Below are 26,449 nucleotides of genomic sequence, written 5' to 3'. Positions count from 1 at the left end.
GGGTCTAAATAATCCTATTTACCACACAGCCATCAAGTCTAGACTTGGGAACTCTTCAGTCTGCTGCTATCTTAGTACTTACTTTTTTTCTCTGAACTTAACATTTCTGCTTTAATTTCAATCTCTGAAAATGTCTTACTTTCAAGCTTAGTCAGGCACTTAAAAATGTTTTACAAGTATTCTATTCAGGATTTTTAGCTGCTTTATAAAGGGAGAACTTTTCAGTGTATCTCATCTGCCAGATGACTGGAAATAGCATCTCAATATATACTTTTCTTTAACACTTTTTAGTTTTATAAATGATTTTGTCCTTTATATTATCTGAATTTTGCCACTTATCCATGAGCCACTAGTATTCCTAATATTATCCAAGCAAGGAACCTGACCCACAGAGGGCATACGGGGTTCTCACAGAGCTTTAGAGTGGTAGAACCCAATTCGATATCACTTCTCCCAACCCCCCACTTGTTTTCTCTTTATTCATGAAACATATCTTCTTGTGTGTGTCTCTGTGTGCTCAGCTATTCTAGTCTCCAAAATTATTAAAAAAAAAAAAAGCTTGGAGATCCTTTTTTTCCTTTAGGACCACACAGATTCACAGTGTAGATGGATGTATAACCAAAGTAATTTGGGAACAGTAAAGGCAGTAACAATGGTGTTAATAAAAGGAAAATGTGGTTTCAAAAACAGAATTGGTCAGTTTATCTGGAGGAAAGGATGGAAGGGGCAGTGAGAGATGGCACCTGGCCTCAGTCTTGAAGATCAAGCAGAAGTTCATTAGATATGTGAGAATAAAAAGAAAAGGCACAATTTTGACCAAAGTCAAGAGCCTAGGTAAGACATGAGGCATCAACAACCTGTACGAGGAGCTATGGTTGGCCACTTTGCATGGCAGAGCATGGGTACGAGGGAACATGATGAAGTTAGGCATGGAAAGATGGGTGAAGGACAAGTTATGGGAGGTCCAAATGTCATACTTAGAAGCTTAGACCACATTCTGAGGGCATGAAGATCCCAAAAGTCTCTTGAGCGAGTAAGTAACATGGACAGACTCACATTTGAGAAAGATGGCTAGAAACATTTGTATACTTTCCTCAGTACCAAAAATCCTTCAGGTTTAAGTAATGATTTTCCTTTTTGAATCCTGAACTTTCTTTTTCTTTCCTTTTTTTTCCAAAATTTGTCCTTTTTAGATAAACATAATGTGGAGTGTATTTTGACATATTATACATACATGGAGTATAACTTATTCTAATTAGGATCCATTCTTCTGGTTGTACATGATGTGGAGTTACACTGGTCATGTATTCATATATGAGCATAGGAAAGTTCTGTTAAATTCATGCTACTGACTTTCCTATTTCCATCCTTTATTCTTTCCCTTCATTCCTCTTTGTGTAATCCAATGAATTTATAATCTTCCCCCTTCTCAACCTCCCTTGTTGTGGGTTATCATCCACATTATTAGAGAGAACATTCATTTTTTGGGACTGGCTTATTTAACTTAGAATGATATTCTCCATTTTCATTCCTGCCTGGAGCTGATGTCTGGAGTCGAACAGCAGCATCCTTGCTTTAGATGAAACACAGTCCCCAGTTTGCTATAATTCGTTTTCAGCCTACTTCACTCATTTGTGCTTCCTGTGTGACCTGTGGACTTATTTTACTTTAAAATCTGACATTCCTGCCAGGCGCTGTGGTGCACACCTATAATCCCAGCGGCTCAACTGGCTGAGGCAGGAGGATTGGGATTTCAATGTCAGCCTCAGCAATTTAGGCAGGCCCTAAGCAATTCAGTGAGACCCTGTCTTTAAATAAAATACAAATACAAAAAAAGTGGGGGGGAAATGTTGCTCAATTCCCATTCCAAAAATAAAAAAAAAAAAAAACTGTCATCCCTGACTAAAATTGTACCAAGAAGGAAAGACATTTGCATAAATAACTATAATATAAAGTAGAGGTTTAAATCACCTCAGAAAATGTATTCATTCATTCAATAACCATTTCCTGAATTCCTACAACTTGTTAGGTATCTTCTACTGCTGGGGAAATACTGGTTCCTGGGCTTCAGGAGTTCACATTCTTCTTCAAAGGGTATGAGAAGCAATCACTGCACACTGAAAATGCTGCAGTTGAGCTATGTGTGCAGGACAATGTGGCCCAAGGAATAGTGATCACCTTTATTGGGGGGTAGAGGGTGGTAAGAGAAGTAGCTTTCAAACTGATTCTCCTTCCCTCACTCACTCACCTTAGCCTCATTGGCCACCTGATTCTTCCTTGACAGCACAAGGCACCTTCCCAAAGCAGGGTCTCTGTATAAACAGTCCCCTCTGAGTGACATGCTCTGCCTTTAATACCTACATGACTAGTTTCCTCATCTCTTCAGTCCCTTCTCAAATATCTCTTCTCACTTGATCTTAGCCAAAAGGCCGAGAAGCGATCAAATATCTCTTCTCAATAAATGCAACCCAGGCCCGTCCCTGCCACAACCTATCCTCTCTTATACTACTCTGCTTTTTTTTCCTCCAAAATACTTGTTGTTTTCTAGCATACTATGTAATAAACTTATGTATTATATCCATTGCTTATTAGTGGTCTGCCCTCATTATAATGTCAAGCCACAAGAGCAGGGATATTTATATAATTTGCAAACATTCTGAGCATCTGGAACAGTACCTTGTACAGGAGGTACTTATAAAGTATTAGCAGGATGAAATTAATTAGCTCTATGTCAATTAGCTCTACCTATGACTGCATCACTATGTAATATATCACTGACAGTTCAAGCTATGATGTGACTTTTCTTATCTTCTTTATAATGAGCCTAGACAAAGATATGATGCATCACTTTACACATGGAAAAGGGGTAGCAAAAAATCTGTGTGCCATTAGTATAAAATATATTGGATTACTCTTTACTATTCTTACATCATTGATCATGGATAGCTGAAAAATAGGAGATCAACTTGAGTAATTGGAACTTAGATGTTTGGGAGAGGAGGGTAGATGATACAAAAGGCAGCTTGGTCATAACTAAGGCTCACAAACACACTTTTTTCAACTACTGATTAGAAAATTAAACTAGGTGTCTTTTAAAATTCTTATAAGTTCTATAATTCTTTTGCTTCTACACAAATTTAGTGAACTGCTCAAAATTTGATCTCTCACTTTTTATTGGTAACCCCCCAATCTACATTTCATTTGCACTTCTCTCTGAGGACCTGATTTCCTACTTCGTATCTCCAACTACTTCAAAACATGTCCAGATGGGTATCCCACCACTAGCTGACAATGTCAAAACCATATTCATCCTCATTATCTTGCATCCACTCCTCCTCCTTTTGCCAGTTACTTAGAGGCTCTCTCTCTTTCTCTAAAGCCTGGGTCAGTCTCTGGACCCACTGCTTTACCCTTCAAATTTCTTCCTTTATATTGTCCTTTTTTTTTTTTCCTTCTCTTTGCTGGCACCCTTCTTCAGTCTGTCCCTTCTTCACACCTGGATTACTTGGACAACATCCTAAATATTTCCCTGCCTCCCATCATACCTGCACTTCCCTCTCCATCAACCCTACATATGTTTTTGTTAATCTTCCCAAAATAGATTGAAATATTCGTAATGCCTCAAAATCTTCCAATGAGTCCTCAGTTCCTAAAAATTTTAATGAACAATCAAACAACAAACCCACAGTCTGGCATATGAGATCTTTCAAGATCCAGTCCATTATTTTATCTCCCAAAATCCCCCCTTTTGGATACATCCAATCACTGAGTACTTTTGTGATGCCTAATACAAGATATTTTACACAAAAGAAAAGTGGAAGGAAACCTAGTTTAAGAAAATGGGGGGCATGAATTGGCGTGAACATACTTTACATACAAAGATATGAAAATTGTGCTCTATATGTATAATAAGAATTGTAATGCATTCTGCTGTGATGTATTTAAAAAAATAAAATCAATTAAAAAATAAAAAGAAAATGGGGGAGAGGGGGGAGGTTGGGACTGTGGCTCAATAGTAGAGCACTCGCCTTGCCTGTGTGAGGCCCTGGGTTTGATCCTCAGCACCACATAAAAATAAATAAATAAAATAAAGATATAAAAAATTTCATATGTTTAAGAAAAAAAGAAAAGAAAATGGGAATTAAGGAATGATTTTTGAATGGTATTTTGATAGTTGTTACAGTGAATGACTCTTGATAAGAAAATGTACCTTACTTTGGTAAGCCATTATCATAGGCAGTGAATGATAGGTATCATATATTTGAATGAAAGAAAAAGAACACAAAATCTTGAGTGGTCACCCTGTGAAGAATGTTCTCCACTTGTTTCTACAGGGAGCCCCGCAAGGTGGTCCTGCACAAAGGCTCCACTGGCTTGGGCTTCAACATCGTGGGCGGGGAAGATGGAGAAGGTATTTTTGTATCTTTCATTCTGGCGGGTGGACCAGCAGACCTGAGTGGGGAGCTCCAGAGAGGAGACCAGATCCTATCAGTGAGTATTTCTCTTTATTCTTTATTCCCTGTAAATCTGACATTTCTTTAAAAAGTCACATGAGTTGCAAAGGAAACATGGATGAGAGTATTATTGCTTCAGGTGCTTACTGTTGCAGTTTAAATGGTTGCTCAGGTGCTTGATCCATGAAATCCTTACAATAAAGGTAAAGGTGGTAATATTTTAGATCTTATGAGACATATTTCTATGCAAAGAACATTAGAAGCATGACTTTTTCAAATTGTATATTACTTATCTTATGAAAATACAAATTTTCTGCCCACCTGACACCATAATCTTAAAACTGCACATTTATTATATGTAGAGTTTGCTGTATATAATTAATTAAAAAATGCCTGAGATAATGCTATAACAGTTTAGTGACGGTGATAAATAGTAGCAGCAGTATTTTTACCTAAATTCAGGAATTACCATCAACAATTTGTTAAGCACCTATTATTTACCAAGCACTTTATAAAAGTAATGTTTAAGACCACTTTACTAAGGTATTATTGACATACAAAAAAACTGTATACTGGGCTGGGGATGTGGCTTGCCTGGCATGCGTGCGGCCCAGGGTTGATCCTCAGTACCACATACAAACAAAGATGTTGTGTCCGCCGAGAACTAAAAAAAAAATAAATATTTTTTTAAAAAATTCTCTCTCTCTCTCATTCTCTCTTTAAAAGAAAAACAACTGTATACTTTTAACATATACAAGTTAATGTTTGGGGATCTGTATATACCTGTGAAATCGTTACTACAATTGATGCCATAAACATATTCATCACCTCCTAAAGTTTCTCTTAGCCCTGTTTGATTTTTATTGTGTATGTGTGTGACAAGAATACTTATTTAATACCTTACCTCTTAACAAAATGTTAAATATACAATACAGTATTGTTAACTATTAAACACTATGCCATACAGTAGACCTCTAAGTCTTATTCATCTTGCATAATTAAAAGTCATTTTAGTTTACTTTTGGGTATTGCCACATGTTCAAATGAAGAGAATAAGTTTCTGAAAAATTAAAACTTGTCAAAATTTACTGAATTAATTAATACATATTAATCAAAACATAAATAAATTTAAGTCTATTAATTAAGCTGGGCATAGTGGCACATACCTGTAATACCATCTACTCAGGGACTGAGTTAGGAGGGTCACTAGTTAATGGCCAGCCTGGGCAACTTAGTGAGATCCTGTTTCAAAATGAAAGATAAAAAGGATTGGTGATGTAGCTCAGTGGTAGAGTACTCCTGAGTTCAATCCTCAGAAGTGCAAAAATAAATAAACAAATAATAAATGTTTACTAATTACAGTAACTGTTTTTTTTTGTTTGTTTGTTTTTTGTTTTGTTTTGTTTGTTTGTTTGTTTGTTTGGTACTGGGGATTGAACTTAGGGGCACTCAACCACTGAACTAAGACAGGGTCTCACTGAGTTGCTAAGCACCTGCCATTGCTGAGGCTGGCTTTGAACTCGAAATCAGCCTCAGCCTCCCTAGCTGCTGGGATTATAGGCATGTGCCACCACACTGGTCAGAACTAGTATTTAAATATTTACTTTTAATGTTTAATTATACCTTCCCTCTCCCTTGCCACCCCTTCATTCCTTCTGTTTTTTCCCTTCCTTTTTTTTCCCTATTTCCTTTCCCTTGTTCAAATATTCATTGACTGTTTCTTTTCACTACATCAAGCTACCTCTCTGGCATGATAGGTAGTTAAATCTATTGTGGTTTTCAGGCCTATATTAGAATTTTGGTAATCATGTGAATAATGGAAAATTGAATAGGAGCTTAGTTTTATGTCTGAAATTTTGGTTCATAGCTCAGTGAAGCACAGAATGTTTGGTTTTCAATGTATACTCAGAAAAACAACTTTGTTTTTATTTAATAGCTGATTTATAGATAGAATTTCCTGAGTGACCTTATATTTGTTACCTTATATTGTTACCCATTATTTCAGCTCCTCTCCTCTCTCTCTCTCTCTCTCTCTCTCTCTCTCTCTCTCTCTCTCTCTCACACACACACACACACACACACACACATACACACACGTACACAATTTTCCTGAACAGTATACAGTCAGTTAACCCGAGTACAGATGATACCCAGAGTCTGCATAGATGATGGCCTTGCCCTGTGTGTTCCTGTGGTTCCCATATAATGTAGGCCTCTGCCCACTCCTCAGCCTGTAGATCTCTAGAAGAATGTGAGGTATGGGAGAAATAAGGAAAGAGTCCATGCCAGGACCTTGTTCTGCCATCCAAGAGCTGAACTACTTCTTCATCACTAAATATATAAGGTATAACTGGCAGCTCTTAAACCTTATTCCTCATACATGTTTTCTTTTTTTTTTTTAATTTTTTATTGTTGGTTCTTCAAAACATTACATAGTTCTTGATATATCATATTTCACCCTTTGATTCAAGTGGGTTATAAGCTCCCATTTTTACCCCATACACAGATTGCAGAATCACATCAGTTACACATCCATTGATTTACATATTGCCATACTAGTGTCTGTTGTGTTCTGCTGCCTTTCCTATCCTCTACTATCATACCCCCTCCCCTCCCCTCCCCTCTTCTCTCTCTGCCCCCTCTACTATCATTCATTTGTCCCCCTTGTATTATTTTTCCCTTTCCCCTCACTTCCTCTTGTATGTACTTTTGTATAACCCTGAGGGTCTCCTTCCATTTCCATGCAATTTCCCTTCTCTCTCCCTTTCCCTCCCACCTCTCATCCCTGTTTAATGTTAATCTTCTTCTCATGCTCTTCGTCCCTACTCTGTTCTTAGTTACTCTCCTTATATCAAAGAAGACATTTGGCATTTGTTTTTTAGGAATTGGCTAGCTTCACTTAGCATAATCTGCTCTAATGCCATCCATTTCCCTGCAAATTCTATGATTTTGTCATTTTTTAATGCAGAGTAATACTCCATTGTGTATAAATGCCACATTTTTTTTATCCATTCGTCTATTGAAGGGCATCTAGGTTGGCTCCACAGTCTTGCTATTGTGAATTGTGCTGCTATGAACATCGATGTAGCAGTGTCCCTGTAGCATGCTCTTTTTAGGTCTTTAGGGAATAGACCTAGAAGGGGAATAGCTGGGTCAAATGGTGGCTCCATTCCCAGCTTTCCAAGAAATCTCCATACTGCTTTCCAAATTGGCTGCACCAATTTGCAGTCCCACCAGCAATGTACAAGCGTACCCTTTTCCCCACATCCTCGCCAGCACTTGTTGTTGTTTGACTTCATAATGGCTGCCAATCTTACTGGAGTGAGATGGTATCTTAGGGTGGTTTTGATTTGCATTTCTCTGACAGCTAGAGATGGTGAGCATTTTTTCATGTACTTGTTGATTGATTGTATGTCCTCCTCTGAGAAGTGTCTGTTCAGGTCCTTGGCCCATTTGTTGATTGGGTTGTTTGTTATTTTATTGTCTAATTTTTTGAGTTCTTTGTATACTCTGGATATTAGGGCTCTATCTGAAGTGTGAGGAGTAAAGATTTGTTCCCAGGATGTAGGCTCCCTATTTACCTCTCTTATTGTTTCTTTTGCTGAGGAAAAATCTTTTTAGTTTGAGTAAGTCCCATTTGTTGATTCTAGTTATTAACTTTTGTGCTATGGGTGTCCTATTGAGGAATTTGGAGCCCAACCCCACAGTATGTAGATCATAGCCAACTTTTTCTTCTATCAGACGGCGTGTTTCTGATTTGATATCAAGCTCCTTGATCCATTTTGAATTCACTTTTGTGCATGGCGAGAGAAAGGGATTCAGTTTCATTTTGTTGCATATGGATTGCCAGTTTTCCCAGCACCATTTGTTGAAGATGCTATCCTTCCTCCATTGCATGCTTTTAGCCCCTTTATCAAATATAAGATAGTTGTAATTTTGTGGATTGGTTTCTGTGTCCTCTATTCTGTACCATTGGTCCACCCGCCTGTTTTGGTACCAGTACCATGCTGTTTTTGTTACTATTGCTCTGTAGTATAGTTTGAAGTCTGGTATCGCTATACCACCTGATTCACACTTCCTGCTTAGCATTGTTTTTGCTATTCTGGGTCTTTTATTTTTCCATATGAATTTCATGATTGCTTTCTCTATTTCTACAAGAAATGCCGTTGGGATTTTGATTGGCATTGCATTAAACCTATAGAGAACTTTTGGTAATATCGCCATTTTGATGATGTTAGTTCTGCCTATCCATGAACAGGGTATATTTTTCCATCTTCTAAGATCTTCTTCTATTTCTCTCTTTAGGGTTCTTTAGTTTTCATTGTATAAGTCTTTTACCTCTTTTGTTAGGTTGATTCCCAAGTATTTTATTTTTTTTGAAGATATTGTGAATGGAGTGGTTGTCCTCATTTCCATTTCAGAGGATTTGTCGCTGATATACAGGAATGCCTTTGATTTATGCTTGTTGATTTTATATCCTGCCACTTTGCTGAATTCATTTATTAGCTCTAATAGTTTCTTTGTAGACCCTTTTGGGTCTGGTAGGTATAGAATCATGTCACCTGCAAATAGTGATAATTTAAGTTCTTCTTTTCCTATTTTGATGCCTTTAATTTCTTTCGTCTGTCTAATTGCTCTGGCCAGTGTTTCGAGAACTATGTTGAACAGAAGTGGAGAGAGAGGGCATCCCTGTCTTGTTCCAGATTTTAGAGGGAAAGCCTTCAATTTTTCTCCATTCAGAATGATGCTAGCCTGAGGCTTAGCATAGATTGCTTTTACAATATTGAGGTATGTTCCTGTTATCCCTAGTTTTTCTACAGTTTTGAACATAAAGGGATGCTGTACTTTGTCGAATGCTTTTTCCGCATCTATCGAGATGATCATATGGTTCTTATTTTTAAGTCTATTGATGTGGTGAATAACATTTATTGATTTCCGTATATTGAACCAGCCTTGCATCCCAGGGATGAATCCTACTTGATCATGGTGCACAATTTTTTTGATATGTTTTTGTATCCGATTCGCCAGAATTTTATTGAGGATTTTTGCATCTAGGTTCATTAGAGATATTGGTCTGTAGTTTTCTTTCTTTGAAGTGTCTTTGTCTGGTTTAGGTATCAGGGTGATGTTGGCCTCATAGAATGAATTTGGAAGTTCTCCCTCTTTTTCTATTTCCTGAAGTAGCTTGAAAAGTATTGGTATTAGTTCCTCTTTAAAGGTTTTGTAAAACTCTGCTGTATACCCATCCAGTCCTGGGCTTTTCTTAGCTGGTAGTCTTTTGATGATTTCTTCTATTTCCTCAATTGATATTGGTCTGTTTAGGTTTTCTATATCTTCCTGACTCAATCTGGGCAGATCATATGACTTAAGAAATGTATCTATGCCTTCACTAGATTCTAATTTATTGGAGTATAAGGATTCAAAATAATTTTTGATTATCTTCTGTATTTCTGAAGTGTCTGTTGTGTTATTGCCTTTTTCATCCCGTATGCTAGTAATTTGAGTTCTCTCTCTTCTTCTCTTCGCTAGCATGGCTAAGGGTCTGTCGATTTTGTTTATTTTTTCAAAGAACCAACTTTTAGTTTTGTCAATTTTTTCAATTGTTTCTTTTGTTTCGATTTCATTAATTTCAGCTCTGATTTTCATTATTTCTTGCCTTCTACTTCTTTTGCTGTTGTTTTGCTCTTCTTTTTCTAGGATTTTGAGATGTAGTATGAGATCATTTATTTGTTGGTTTTTTCTTTTTTTAAGGAATGAACTCCACGCAATGAATTTTCCTCTTAGAACTGCTTTCAATGTGTCCCATAGATTCCGATATGTTGTGTCTGTGTTTTCATTTATCTCTAAGAATTTTTTAATTTCCTCCTTGATGTCTTCTATAACCCATTGATCATTCAGTAACCTATTGTTCATTCTCCAACTGATGTATGCTTTTTCCTTCCTTCTTTTATCATTGATTTTCAGTTTCATTCCATTATGATCAAATAAGATGCATGGTATTATCTCTACTCCTTTATATTGTCTAAGAGTTGCCCTGTGACATAATATGTGATCTATTTTTGAGAAGGATCCAAGTGCTGCTGAGAAAAAAGTGTAACTGCTTGATATTGGGTAGTATATTCTATATATGTCAATTAAGTCTAGGTTATTAATTGTGTTATTGAGTTCTATAGTTTCCTTATTCAACTTTTGTTTGGAAGATCTGTCCATTGGTGAGAGAGGTGTGTTGAAGTCTCCCATGATTATTGTATGGTGGTCTATTAGACTCTTGAACTTGAGAAGAGTTTGTTTGATGAACATAGCTGCACCATTGTTAGGGGCATATATATTTATGATTGTTATGTCTTGTTGGTGTATGGTTCCCTTGAGCAGTATGTAGTGTCCCTCTTTATCCCTTTTGATTAACTTGGGCTTGAAATCTATTTTATTTGATATGAGTATGGACACACCTGCTTGTTTCCAAAGTCCATATGAGTGATATGATTTTTCCCAACCTTTCACCTTCAGCCTATGTATGTCTTTTCCTATCAAATGCGTCTCCTGTAGGCAGCATATTGTTGGGTCTTGTTTTGTGATCCATTCTACTAGCCTGTGTCTCTTAATTGGTGAGTTTAAGCCATTAACATTTAGAGTTATTATTGAGATATGGGTTGTTCTTCCAGCCATATTTGTTTATTTATGTTACTAAACATGGTTTGTTTTCCTCTTTGATTATTTTCCCCCCTTTACTGTCCTACCTCCCACTGTTGGTTTTCATTGTTATTTTCCATTTCCTCCTCCTGTAATGTTTTGCCGAGGATGTTTTGAAGAGATGGTTTTCTAGCTGCAAATTCTTTTAACTTTTGTTTATCGTGGAAGGTTTTAATTTCATCTTCCATCCTGAAGCTTAATTTCACTGGATACACAATTCTTGGTTGGAACCCATTTTCTTTCAGTGTTTGAAATATGTTATTCCAGGATCTTCTAGCTTTCAGAGTCTGTGTTGAAAGATCAGCTGCTATCCTGATTGGCTTACCCCTAAATGTAATCTGCTTCCTTTCTCTTGCAGCTTTTAAAATTCTCTCCTTATTCTGTATGTTGGGCATCTTCATTATAATGTGTCTAGGTGTGGATCTCTTATGATTTTGCACATTCAGCGTCCTGTAGGCTTCTAGGATTTGGGATTCTGTCTCATTCTTCAAGTCTGGGAAGTTTTCTCGTATTATTTCATTGAATAGATTGCTCATTCCTTTGTTTTGAAACTCTGTCCCTTCCTGTATCCCAATGACTCTTAAATTTGGTCTCTTGATGTTATCCCATATTTCTTGGATGTTCTGCTCATGGTGTCTTAACAGTCTTGCTGAGCTGTCTATGTTCTTTTCAAGTTGAAATACTTTATCTTCATTGTCTGATGTTCTATCTTCTAAGTGTTCTACTCTGCTGGTAGTATTCTCAATTGAGTTTTTAAGTTGGTTTATTGCTTCCTGCATTTCTAGGATTTCTGTTTGTTTGTTTTTTATAACCTCTATCTCCCTGTATAGTTGAACTTTTGCTTCTTGGATTTGTTTATGTAATTCATTGTTGAAGTGATCTTTCATTGTCTGATTTTGCTGTCTGATGTCTTCCTTGATACTCCAGATCATCTGAAGCATGTATATCCTGAATTCTTTATCTGATATTCCATCTGCTGCAGCTATTACCTCTTCTAAAGTTGAGTTCACCTGCATTGCTTGTGGTCCTTTCTTTCCTTGTCTCTTCATACTGTTCGCGTTTCTTTCTGCTTGGTGAAACTTTGTGCTATTGAATTTTCCCCCTTGCAGGCGCGGGCGGCGGCTCTGTCCCTCTGCGGGCCGCTAGGCTTGTTCTGTTGGTGGTCGCAGTTCTGCCTACTTTGCAGGCGCAGGCAGCGGCACTGCTCCTCTGCAGGCCTCTGGGGCTGTTCTGCCGGTGGGTCGCAGGTCCCCTATCTTGCAGGCGCGGGGGGAGGGGGCGGCTCTGCCTCTCAGCAGGCTGCTGCTCCTCTTCTGCCGGTGGGTCGCAGGCCCGCCTACCTTGCAGGAGTGGTTGGCAGCTCTGCCCCTCTGCGGGCCACTGGGCCTTTTCTGTCGGTGGTCACAGTTCTGCCTACCTGGCAGGCGTGGGGGGTGGGGGGCGGCTCTGCTCCTCAGTAGGCCACTGGGCCTGTTCTGTGGGTGGTCACAGTTCCATCTACCTTGCCGGCGCGGGGGGAGTGGGCGGCTCTGCCTCTCAGCAGGCCACTGCGCCTCCCTCATACATGTTTTCATGTCTGTCTTTCTCTACTAGGTATCAAGCTGCCTGAGACAAAGTCCTTTGTCATATGATTTATAGCCCTCAACAATTATAACAGCACCTGGCACATAGCATTCTCTCAAAAACAATGTGTGTTAAATGAAATGTTTTGGACAAATAGGGTGAAGTCATTATAGCCTGAGATATTGACTCTAAAATATGTCATCTTCATCATCCTGACTTAAAATCTGTATACTTGGGGATCACTGGGTCATTTCATCCCAATCAGCATTTACATTGTCATAGAACATTGAGACACAAAGCACTTTCACATTTATAAACTATAGGAATCCTCAAAGAAACTTCCATTTTGCAGATTAGGAAAAGAATATTCAGAAAGGCTAAAGGATGTCAAAAGTTCCAAAGCAACTGACTTTAAAGGCATACTCAAAATCATGTCTCCTGACCCAGTGTTAATATTCTTTGTCTTCACAGTGCTGTAGTATCCTGTTCTGTCAGTAGTATCCTATTCAGGACCTTCCTGGTACACTACTTGGTGTGCACCTCACAGCCAGGAACACATAGAATTATGAAAAAATCATAGTTGCATGGTACTATTGAGGCAGTCATTATTTATAACAATGTCACTTTAAGACATCACTTTGCCTTATTTTGCCTAGTTTAAGGATAAAAAAACTAAGGCACAGAGGTGTCATTAGACTCTACCTCTGCTGAAGTAAGAATTTTAACAAGCCATAGGCTGTGTTTTGACCTCCATATATGTGGGAGAAAAGGATGACTTAACAATGCTGTTGTGAAGAAAATCCACAAGAAGTTTGCTTTCAAAAGTTGAAGTATCTATTTGAACTTAATACCAGGACCATGTAAATGGGAAAGGCAACCAACCAGTATTATAGTCTTATTAGAGATTGCAAATTCACAAGACATAGCAACAATCTATAAAGTTCAGATACTATATCCTTTATTAATGTATAATGTTTGCAAGGACATTATCTGCTTTTTCATTGAAAGGGAGAAGGGAACACTTTTTTTACCCTTTTATCTTGCTAAATTTAACCTTGAGTGGCTAATTTCAAGGCTATTCTTGGAATTTCATTGGCTATGAATTAGAGGAAAATATAAACAGGCTCAAGAAGCTCATACATTACAAGATGGAAACAAAAATGTCATTATCGGCAAAAGAATATGAAAGATAAAATATTTTGCTTCTGCAGCTGGCACTGGACTTTAGGGAAAAGTTATATATATTCCTGGGGGAAAAAAAACTCTAATAATAAAAATTCATTAAGTGTCACTGGGTCATGTAGAATTCATTTGCAAACAATTTACACTAGAAAGTTCAAACAAGGGAAATAATCCCCCAAGAAGAAAACTGGGGGTGGGGGTCTTTCTCTGCTCTCAGTTGTTCTTCATAGATGAGGGATTCATGTAATAGTCACCTTACTAATCAGGACAGACCATTACAAAATTATTCTGCCATGCAGACTATAAACTTTTCCTAAATTGTAAACCCTTTTATAAAAGTACCACATAACCATGTATTAAAAACAACAAAACAAAACAAAACAAAAAACAACTCTTCTAAGATAGTTTGGGTTCTTCCTTCTTTGGGACAGGTTTTAAACTAAATCCGCATTTACCAAGTGTGTTTTACAGAATGCTGAAACAACAAAATTGTAATAGGTTGCTACTGTAATAGGTTCCTTAGTATCAGGTCTCTTCATTGAAGAACTTCTCAAAAACAGCATTTTTCATGTGCAGTGGGAATCTCCTACAGGGATATAACATAAATAGTTTTCCCAAATATTTTTGACCACCAAACCCTTACATAAGGAGTACTTCACAGGACACCAGAGGTGGGAAGTGCTTGGGTAGATATTTTTATAGTTCCCATAATGGACTGTTTCCCACGTTCTTGCCTACACAGAAACTGAAGCTGGACTTGTACAGTGTTCTAAGATTATGGGCGCCATCTAGTGTTTGTGTACTGGCTAAACACATTGCATGGCAATGGGCAAATGGAGATTACTCAGCTCCATTGTGGAGATTTATTTATTCCAGGCCTCCCCCTTCTCCCCACCAGAGCTGCAGCACTAAGGTAGTTAAGACATTGAAAGATAAAAGAAAATCATCACTTTAGGCTACATTCCATACATGTATTGTGAGTGATCTTTTCTCTAATTTTCCTTTTATGTATTCTATTTTTCAGGGATTTGTTGTAGAAAGAAATCCAATAATTGAACAGTCTTCTTGAGGTATTCATGGGGGAGAATTTAGGGCATTCAGCAGGCAAGCACAGTAACTAGTGCAGTAGCCTCCTCAGGCATTCTTCCTGCAGAGGGAAAGATAGAAATGCTTGTGTTATTTATTACAATGCTTTGTTATGAAAAAAAAAATGTGGAATAGAACACATAGAAGCAATATGCCTAGGAAGATTCTTTCCTGTCTCTCCAAGCAATTTGAGTTTATTCATTTCTCAAGAGTCTAAGGAGATCACCCCAGCTGCATTATTAAGTCCAAAGTCCTTCTTGGTGGTGAACTTAATGTGTTTAACTAAGTGTGTTCCAAGATGCATTTTGGGGAGCATGTGTTGCTGGAGTGGAAATGCTACAGTTATTGATATGAAGGTGCCACAGGAAATTGAATTTTCAAATTAGAATTTAAACTGCGTCATTGGTTTACAAATAGTAAGAGTGAGTCATAGCTCACCTGGGTGTTGCAATGACTTTCAGGTTTGCTTTCTCAGGTTACCTTCAGGTTTAGAGCCATCCACTAGGAAAGGACTTATTTGCCAAACATTCACTATTCAGTTATTCAAATGAAATGTGAGCACTATATACACTGCTCACCACCTTGGGGGTCCTAATAAGTTCTTCCCTATATAGTTACATCAGAGGACAACTCTAAATCCCTTTTGATATTGTGGCTGAATTACATCCTCCTCCCCCAACTCTAAAAATATTGATGTCCCAAATTCAATTCTCTGAAATGGTTGTCTTGAGGCCTATAAACTCCATCCTTTCCATTCACTGTGCTGTATCTGCCATGTCCTTCCTCTCCAGCTCTTGCTCCCAGTCCCATGGAGGAAGCTGGCTTTCATAGTTTGCAGTGCTGAGGGTTTCTGCTTAAGTGATTAGTTAGTTCTCAGTGGTACTAGAATCAGCATCCCTAGGGTACCAGACAGGATCTGAACCCTGTGCAGAGGTAGGGTCCACCTCCACAGGTCTATGCAAAATATAGAATCGTAAATCAGAAATCCTACCAAATCTCTCCTACTTAGTTCCTTCATCTTCTCTCCTTTCACCCTAAAACTTGGACTCACCCAAACTCCAACAAAATCCTCTCCCTGCCCCTCAGGAACTGGTCTCATTCCCAGTTCTAGTCAGCCATGACCAAGACAGCATTTCTTCTCTCCTAACTCTACCTCCTCTGCCTTCTTCCCTAAAATAAAAGCAACAAGACTCGGAGACCTACACTAGCTGATGTAACTTTGAATATTTCCAAACTCCAATAATTCAACATTTACATCCAGACTAAGGATAATTTCAGTTTTCTCCAAGAAAATGGGTATATATATGTCCTTTCTATACAACTTTGTAATCCAAAATCCTACCTTAGAACTTTGCTCAAAGAAAAAAGAAAATAGTATTTGCAAAGGGAATACTAAACAGTCTTAACTTGAAATACATTGACAACATATACTTTTTATGAGTCTCCACCCTTCCCTGTTTTTCCTAAGGTTTCAAAAATGTTTAGGTTGTGTCAGCTAGGGAACCCTGTTGTTAAACAACATTGAAGTGAAGTATAATCAAGTGGGATTGGTGCTGTTTTTGAAAAGATAAAAACTTCTTTTGCCAACTCTAAGCAGTTAAATTCAGGTTTCTGTTCCAGAAACCATAAGGAGGCTGCCTCTAACCCTGCAAATCAGTGTACTTGATCCGGGCGTCTGCTCTGCTAAACCCACTGTTATCTAGACACACTGGCTCTTCAATCTGAGGCTTTTTCAGTCTGTGGCTTTTGCAGAGCCCACTTAGCCATCTCTCTACCTTACTGAATTTATCTTCTTGCCCAACTCAGAACCTATAGTTCCTTGACCATGGGACAACCTCAAATAAAAACAAACATGGATAGTGAAAAGTCTCCAGGGCAGAGATTTCCTCAGCTTCAGAGTCCCATATGTAGGCATCTGACCCTTTGTCTGCCTGCCATAGAATTCAGCAGGTTCTGTGTCTTGGTCTTTTTTTTTTTTTTTTTTTTTGCTATGGCTGAATATCACAAACTGGGTAACTTGGTAACTTGTAATGAACAAAATTTTATTTAGCTCACACACAGTTCTGAGTCTGGAAAATCCAAGAGTGTGGTACCAGCATATAGTAGGGGACTTCTTGCTGCCTTGTAACATGGCAGAGGGCAAAACTTGGTGAGACAGCAAACATGAAAGCCCCATTGATTCTTCTTCTCATAAAGCTGCAATCTCAGTACCTTCTCTAACCCTAATTACCTCCCAAAGGCCCCATTACTATGTGTACTTAGAGACTGTTTCTAATGCATGTGATTTGAATGCATTCAAATCACAGCAGCCTGGCTATGTCTCAAGGGTCCTTTATTTCTATTGATTGCCGATTGCATGAAAACTTCTCTTGTTACATACCTTCCAGGCTTTAAAGAGAGCAAGCCTTTAAAAATAGCATATTTGATCATGTCCTTTCTCCCACTTTCAATGACCTTCTGTTCTTAAAGTCTAAACTTTTAACATGGCCTATAAGGATTTGTAGGGTCTGGCCTTGGCTTGCCTGGATGGCCTTGTCTACACTCCTCCAGCCTCCAGCCACCGTAGCTTTTTCTTAACTTCCTGTCAGGGGTGTTATTCAAAATATGTGACACCTTGGCCAATCTTGGTACCAGTCCATACAACGAATGTGTATCATGCCTACACGTAGCTACAGAGTTGTGGGGAGTAGGAAACTTCCAGGCAGTCACCATCATAGGACACTTGGAAAGGCTCTGGAAGCTTTGCTGGCAAACCTTACAAAAGTGTTTCATTGTCATAACAAAAGAAATCTCCATATCCCATATCGTTGCCTAAAGACTGAGCAGCTACCTTTCCCCTGTGTGCCAAGTTCTCTGTCAAGTGTCCTATGCATGTACTAAACCTCCTCTAAAATCCTTCTCAATTGAGGTGAACAGGGACCTTCTATTATCTAAAAGGGACCATAGAACTCATGGATTGTTCACATTTCACTTAGAAAACATCCCCTCTATCTGATGTAGAATCTAATTGCAATATGTGTTAAATTAAAAATTCAATAAACTTTATGGGTACAGTATGAAACCAAAATTAGTATTGCTACATTCTGATGATATTCATTATGTTCTGCCTATCGAACATGTCCTTAAGCATGCCATATATCACAAGTTAAAAAGATACCAAGAAACATGCTCTTAAAGTTTGACCTGTAGGGGATAACCCACAGGTCACTCTTCTTTTTGTGAGCAGCCTCCAAAAGTCAGTTTAGTGATACAAAATATGATATCTTTTTAATGTGATATCTCTAAAATCATATTCTGAGTAACCCCAGATCTGTTAAATACTCCATGAGAAATGGTTCATGATCCAATAAAAGGAGAAGTTCTGCAAAAATACGAAAATGCTACTAAAGCATTTTCTATCTTACTTAAGAACTGTGATTTAAAAAAAACACAAATTACCATCAAATGGAACATTTGGGGGGAATTTTGATTTAAACTTATCTCCAGAAAAAAAAATTCTGCAGGAAAAATTTGAGAGAAACATTTTTACCTTAAAATCCTGTTTGCTGAGTTCAGCAGCATCTGCTATGTGTCCAAACTACCAGGCACTGAGGACATGACATTTTCAAGCCTTATGAAGGGAGAGAAACACATAAATATATTATTTCCAGTATAACAGGGAAATGCTAACAAGAAGTTGCTGGGCCCACAGCAACTTATTATCCCAGCCTGGAGTATGGGAAGACTTCTGAAGGAGAAGCTGTCCAGCAAAAAAGGCCTGAAGGAAGCAGAAACAGTAGAGAATTAGAGAAAAAAAATGTATCATATTAACTAAATACCTACTTAGTACCAAGTATTGTGCTGGATACTGCACTATGATTTCACTGCATTTTTCCCCAACAACCTTGTTGGCTTGATGGCTCTGGGAAATTAAATAATTTGCTCAAAATCACACAGATAATCAATCAGCAGTGACCATGGTACTTGAACTGCCATTGCTTCTGATTTCAAAGCCATGCTCTTTCTGTAGTGTCAGCCTTAAAAAGAAAATTCAGTTTGCCACTCTGCTTATGTCTGAAGCTGTCCACACTCAAACTTCAGTTATTGAAAAAAAATACAATGCCTAACATTGACAAAGAGATACAGGAGCCTCCAAGGAAGCCATTGTACACATAAACAATCTTAAGACTGAGGTGACTTGGAAGCAACATCTAGGTCCTCTGGAGCTTGACTTGAAGACCAGACTGCCTTATTCTCCTGTATTCCCACTGAAGAAGGTAGAATCCAGCTACTGAGAACATGTCTAAAGAGTGGCTGACTGACTCAACCTTGCCACTTCCATAGAGGCAGCCAGGAATACTAGTTATGTTCATCTGGACCTCTAGCCCACGGTCCTTCCTATTTTTTTTTGAAAGAGAGAGAGAGAGCAAGAGAGAGAGAATCTTTTTTGTAGATGGACACAACACAAAGCCTTTATTTATTTATTTATTTAATGTGGTGCTGAGGATCGAAGTGGTGCTGAGGATCGAACCTGGGTCCTGTGCGTGCTAGGCGAACGCTCTACCGCTGAGCCACCATCCCAGCCCAGGTCTTTTCTATTCTTAAGATTCAGACTATCATAATGCTTTAGCTTTCTGCCCAATGGACTATATTTTCCAATTCAGACAGAACTGACCAGTAGGAATTTTGATTAATAGGAATTCTAACAATCAGAAAAATGTTAAGTAAGTATTCTATGATGAACTAAATGCTGAAACTTTGATGTTTATTAAAATCTGTTCATAATATATTCTCTTCATCCAAGAATATGTGTGGGAGGTTAGGATTTCCTACCCAAGGCTCAAAGGGTGACTTGACACCTGATCCTGTACCACCTCATGTAAACATCTAAATTGTGCCATGATAACTGAAGCAAGATACATAGCAAACTGTGTCAAGAGATCACAAGTTTTAAGAAAGGAGTAATGGACAACCAAAGTGGACCAAGTTTTAGTGGTAATGTGCTTTTGCCTTTGAATAACCTACTTTGATAGCTAATCTCTAATAGCCTTTATATTTGTATCACCATCTCCATGTACAAAGTCCCTTACTGTGGACATTATCTCATTTGATCCTGATAGGATCCCTTCAGGGTAGTTAGGAAAATGATCACTTTGCCATTTTACATAAGAAGAAACTAAAGAATTCAGTGATTCTTCTAATTGGGAACCAATTAGGCTCCAACTATAGGATTCCTTCTATCACCACTTGCTCCTTTAGCCTTAATGCTAATACTCTAGGAATGTGCCTGATGGGAACTTAGATAGTGAATCTACCTGCTGAGGTTCTTGACTTCAAATAACTGTTATCATCTCTGGGTAACTTAAACAAACAAACAAAAATGAATTTATTGGAGAAATTATAGGTAACTCACAAGATCTTCTGTAACATTAGGAATGGACTCAGAGCCCGAAGGAAATCCTGCTGAAGGAAAGTCAGTTAAGTATGCTGCTCCTGAAACCATCACTACTGGCCACTAAGAAAGTAATTCTACCCCACTTTTTCCAAGCACCTACACCTTAGCGTGTAAATATTAGATCCCCAGGTACCTCTCCATGCTCTAACTTCCAAGGTGTGAGGAAAAGATTATCAGCCCCTGTCCAGCCCCTCTAATGGGAATAAGGCTGTGCCTCCTTCCTATCTTGTCTTGTCTCAAAATAAGAAGGATATGTGGACACTAGACAGCTAAATGCTAAATGATTATTAGAGATAATTTGGCTTGCTGAGCTTGATAAAATGGATTTTTAGATCTAGGGTGTTAAGATTTTTGTTGTTGTTGTTGTTCCCGGTATTGAACTCAGAGGCACTTGACCACTGAGCCACATCCCCAGCCCTATTTTGTATTTTATTTAGAGACAGGGTCTCACTGAGTTACTTAAATAAAGAAAGAACAGGTTCCAAAAGGTTAAATAGCCATACTATTAGTAAAAGGACTAGACTCCAGATCTGCTCGATTTCAAAGTTAGTATTTTTTCATTGTTCACCCTCACTTTATAGATTCTATCAACTTTGATTGTGTTTCTCCTCTGCTTAACCTTTCCACAAGTTCCTGCTTCCCTTTCATCAAAATCACCCACCACCCTTTTTTTAATTGTTACTGGGGATTGAACCCAGGGCCATGTAACCACTGAACCACATCCTCACCCATTTTTTTTAATTTTATTTTATTTTTTGAGATAGAATCTTACTAAGTTGCTTAAGACCTCACTAATTTGTTGAGACTAATTTTGAAGTGAAAAAATATTGAATTTGAATTTGGGCAGACCTGAAGTCTAGTCCTTTTACTAATTATATGGATATTTTAACCTTTTGGAATCTGTTATTTATTTATTTGTTGGTGCTGAAGATAGACAAGTGCTCTACCACTGAACTACATTCCCAGTCCTTTAAAATAATTTTTATTTTGAGACAGGGTCTCACTACATTGTAGAGGCTGGCTTTAAATTTGCTCTCCTCCTGCTTCAACCTCTGGAGTAACAATCCTCCTGCTTCAGCATCCCAAGCCACTGGTTTTACAGGCATGCATTACTGTACCTGGCTAAATCCCCTCTTTTAATAACAGTCAAAAGAGATATCTCTTGAGTTTTGCCACAGAGGGGAAGAAAATGAAGTAGTAACTAGAGGATATAGTTTATACAACAGTGTTCTATGTTGATGAAGATATCCAGTATAGTGGGGGAAATTGGTAGTTTATTTAGCAATTCATACAAATATATTAAGTAGAAGAAGAGACTTGGTATATGACTGCAATCTTATTTGCTAATTCTTTGATTTACTAATATCACCTATTGTTTTGTTTTGTTCTTTGCTGAATCCTTAAGCCTTGGACAGTACCAGGTACATCATAGGTGGTCAATGAAATCATGACTGACAAGTACTATGCTAGATTCTATGGGGAATAAAGAGGCAAAATCAGACATTGATCCCACTTTTGTAGTCGGACAGCTAGTGGAAAGTAAGATGTGAACATGTCTATGATCAATCTCAATGATTGACACTTACATGAAAAGAGATAGTAAGTACCCTATAGCAGTAACCTAACCGTATATGAGCTGCTTCTCTCTATACCACCCCAAATTTCTAAGGGAGGCTTTGATCCTTACTCTGCTCTCTAATTCCTACTTAGTTTCAGAAAAACTGTAGAATTGGAAGCGGAAGAAATCATGGGTCTTGGGGTATGAACTTCCCAGCCAGTATGTGGGTCAAGGGGACCCTCTGCCCGACTCATGCAGTATGAGTAAGAGGAGGAGAGGCACGTGTGGGATGGGAATGCACCCATTTGAGACCCAGACAGAGATCATGACATGCCAAGATTTAGGAACAAAGGGTTAATACAGATTCTTTGTCCTCCAGGGCCTGTAGTCTAGTGGGAGATCAGAGTGGGGAAAATAAAAGATGAATCTTGAATGAGACCACAGTACGGGGCCTAAGAAACTTGGGTAGTGCTCAGAGGAAGTGAAGAAACTCTTGACAGAAGAAAAGAAGACCACCAGGCAGATGCTACAACAGCTCTGTTCACCTGCAGAAAAGCTTTATCATTTTCATGGAAATCCCATCAAGGGACATTCATGTTTTGATATTATAATATCTAAAAGTGACTACAAATCAAAATAATCAGGAGCCAAGAACTACTTAAACCAAAATAGCAGATATAATAAAAAGGAGAAACCATTTTGTTTTACTCTCTCATACAGCCAATCTGTTATTAAAATTGGTAATAAAATCCCCAAGCCCAAATAGCACCTTATCTGCTTATCACCTTATCAGTTATTGAATGATAGAACTCCAAGAAGCCTTCCCTAAGGGGAAGGGAAACCTCTTAGAGGTTTTGTTCTGAATTTTTCCCTGAAATGTTCATTTTTTATAAGTTGTCTGTTTCATCTATGATCCAGCCTATTGCCTCCATTATCCAGTTTAAGTATTTTTTGGTTGGTAGATACCAAAAAACTTACAAGGGAAAGACTGAACGAAGATGAGTGAGTTGTATCCCAGGGGTAGCATTTTTCACTGGAAAAAAAAAAAGCTTTTTTATAACTTATTTCTTTACAGAATAAAAACAATGCTAGGACTCACTTGTACATCAGTAACTAGTAAAAAAGAAAATACCCCCTTCCTTAGTTCCCTGACCCACATTATTTTCTGATTCAGCAGAAACCATCTCTAGGGATTCTTTCTATTGGAAACATTCATTCTCTTATCCTGACAGTCCAAAATTTAAGTCAAATCACCCTCAAGGCAGCCATCAAAGTCTGGACTCTTCAGCCCTGATCCAGGGCTAACTTGTGACATACGAAATGTAACGACCTAGTATTATTACATGTGACCTAGTATTATTACATGATAGTAAGAATAATCTATTGCTTCTTAAGGCAATTCTGAAATAGGTGGAGAATGCACCATTATTACAACACCAACTTTTCATTAAAAAAACAAAAAAGTCTCAGGGACTGGGGTGTGGCTCACAACCTCAGTGGTAGAGTGCTTGTGTAGCATGTGTGAGGCACAGAGTTCGATTCTCAGCACCACATTAAAAAAAAAAAAATGAGTAAATAAAATAAAGTTATTTAAAAAAATAAGTCTCGGGTGCACACAAATTGGTATATTAAACATAGACCTGAGTATTTAGCTACTCTTTTCTTATACTTTTTTTTCCAGTTATTTTCATAAATTTTGGCATAGACCTAGAATTCCAATGAAATGCAATAAATAGCACACAGCACCTGGGGTTGTTCCCTACGAGTCCACAAGATGGCAGTAAAAGATTTTGCATAGAACTGTATGCACCCATTTTTGTACAGTTGGTTGTCTTTGAACCCAAGTGTTAAAACTAGGCAGATATTTAAAATACAACTCAGTGAATGAAAGGAAGATTAAAATTTGAAAGTAGCATTTGTGACTTCATTGCTTGCTTTTTTAAAAAAAAAATATGTGGGACTCTCACTTTTAAACAAAGTACTAGATATCAGCCAGGAGTCCCAAGAGACACAATTGCTTAAGAAAGCTCAAAAGGAAACGTGTTGCTTCTTTGGAGAAGGAGATTACCTGTTCTCCTGCTTGAAGGAAGGAGAGAGAGAGGTCAATGAAAGGCGAATAGTTAATCTTGCATATAATTAATTTTTTTCTCATTTCTCTATGTTCCAACTTTCCTGGTGGAACAACAATGTCGTGAAACAAATTACGGAACTATATTTATTGCCTAGATCTCTCAGATCTGGTGTGCAGCATAAAGTGCACTGAACTATAGCCATTTTTAAATACATTTTTCAGTATTCTTCTTCCAATTTTATGCTAGGATTCAGAAGGATGTCAACTATTCTTTTCTTTCTTTGGTCAGACTCCATGTTGAGCAGGAATTGTCTTAGTGATGGGGACCATGACCAGTAGACATGTGTGGTCATGAGTCAGTTGTCCCTGGAATTAAGAACATTTCTATATCTAACATAAATATAACTGTGTGTTCCTTAACACCTCAACTGTGTGTAGCAGACAGGTCTTAAGCCTGGAAAAGATGGTAGCGGACTTTCATCATCAGCATATTAAAAAAAATAAAACTGTGTATCAGATATTTCCAATTTTAAAGTTCTTTGGCCCTTCTCCCATGCTGTCTGATTTCTCTCTCTTTCCCCTTTTCTAATATTATCTTCATTTCATAGTCATTTCTTATTGTGAAAGATTACAACACTCAGTTTTGCTTACATAAAAGAGACTTTATGTTTGTCTTGGTAGCTCATCATGTTTTTTCTCCTCTGAGAAGAGTTCTGACACAAACTATTAAGGTAACATATCTTTTTTTTTCCTTCCTGACATCTATTAAAACCTTCTGTTAGGAAATAAGATAGCTACTCTGTTCATTTATTCATTTATTTGTCCACCCTTCTCTGTCTGTGACAACCTTGATAGAGTCTTCAAGCCATGCTGTAGTTTGGAGCACACTGATGTCTAAGCCAGGGGTGGTATCCTCAAGCTGCTTGTGGTCTATGAGGAACACGTGAGTCCACCCACACAGGATTGTACCAGAAAGAAAGTGGAGAGGAAAGGCAGTTCCTCAGAGGAGGACAGACTTCACCAGGTGATGTGAAGGGGATCCATGCTCTCCTTAGTAATGGAGAGAACATTCTAGAACCTTACTGCAAGCCTAAGATGAGCTCTCTTTTCTTCAGGCCACATAAGAGGAGCACAAAGTCCAATACAGATGTAGAAGGCACAGATGCTCAAGATGTAGAAACAGTCTCACCCAGAAAGATGTGAGGTACAGAAGACAAGTCAGGCCTCTGAATCCCAGGCCAAGGAATTCCAACACTGGACTAGGGGAGGAAAAGCCAACAGGTTCCAGGGGCAGCCAGCCAGGGACTCAGTACATCCCAAGCAAAGTCCTAACTCTCTTCTTTCTCTGCAAAGTGAACTCAGTCTCTAGAGTTCCTCCAGCTCTAGCAATCTAGGAATGCATGTGTGTGAGAGAACTTTGACAAAAAATAGACACTGAAAAATGTTTTAAATTAATTTTATGACAAACACTATATTAGTTATAACTAAACATGTTATGAGTGATCTTAAGATTTCCCTTTGAATAAGGAAAGTTTAAAAAATATAAACTAAAATTGAAGGTAAACATCCATTTGGTTATAATTTAATCATTAGAGTAAAATCTAAATGCCTCCATATAACTTTATTTTGTCCAGTCTCACCTCTAAAATTCCCTCCATCTTCTTCATCATCTAACCATATTTAGTTTCACTTCCTTTTCTTAAAACACTCTCTCCACCCACCTCCTGTTCCTTGAGGTCTCAGGTTGTTACACTCTCTCACCCATCATCCTCCCACCCTGCCCATCCACAGGGAAACACCTCCAGTTTGGCTAACCCTCTTAAGACACTTGCATGCATGGTACGGCATGTACCAATCACAACACTTACCATGTTCATCATAAATCCATGTTTGATTTCCCTTAGTAGATTATAATACAGGAAAATCTTTTAATTCTTGTCCACCTAACATATAGTGGATATTCTATAAATATACTGAATGTGTAAAGCAAGATTATTTAAGTCACTAGATTTTGAATGAAGACCTCTTAAAAGAACACATAGCCAAAATTCATGGTAATTCTACAACAATATTATTCTATCACTTAGTTTACTCTTTAAGAGTTACCAACTGAAAAGAATGTGTGTATCCTTACAATTTTTGGTGAATATCTTTAAATTTGTGCCAAACAAAAAAGTAAGAATATGTAGTCGTATCTTTAGCAAACACTAGAGGGCAGTGAAAGCAAACTTAACATCCCTTGGAAGGAAAAGAATTGTTTAAAAAAAAAAATTCTGGTTTAAATCTGTATGTGTAATCTTATGTTTGTGATGGTTATAGGCTCTATAGCCTGTAGTTTCTATGATTAGGGGTTTAGCAGTTATAATTACCTTTCTAGTGTAGAAGTAAAACCAAGATTATCTGTGACAATA

At 37.9% G+C, this 26,449-nt stretch overlaps 1 protein-coding gene across 11 annotated transcripts in view; it reads left to right on the top strand.

Annotated features, from left to right (window-relative positions):
* Positions 1-26,449, top strand: part of Dlg2 (discs large MAGUK scaffold protein 2) — a 2,015,095-nt gene that overhangs the window by 1,639,611 nt on the left and 349,035 nt on the right. For all 11 annotated transcript variants that reach the window (XM_071616557.1, XM_027942606.2, XM_034636731.2 and 8 more), the window contains one exon: positions 4,335-4,491. In XM_071616557.1, coding sequence (XP_071472658.1) covers positions 4,335-4,491 — 157 coding nt within the window. The remainder of the gene's footprint in view (positions 1-4,334; positions 4,492-26,449) is intronic.

Source organism: Marmota flaviventris, chromosome 9 (genome assembly GCF_047511675.1).
Source record: "Marmota flaviventris isolate mMarFla1 chromosome 9, mMarFla1.hap1, whole genome shotgun sequence".
NCBI lineage: Eukaryota > Metazoa > Chordata > Mammalia > Rodentia > Sciuridae > Marmota > Marmota flaviventris.
The sequence above is the reverse complement of the archived record's forward strand: the minus strand, read 5'-3'. Positions and strand labels throughout refer to the sequence as shown.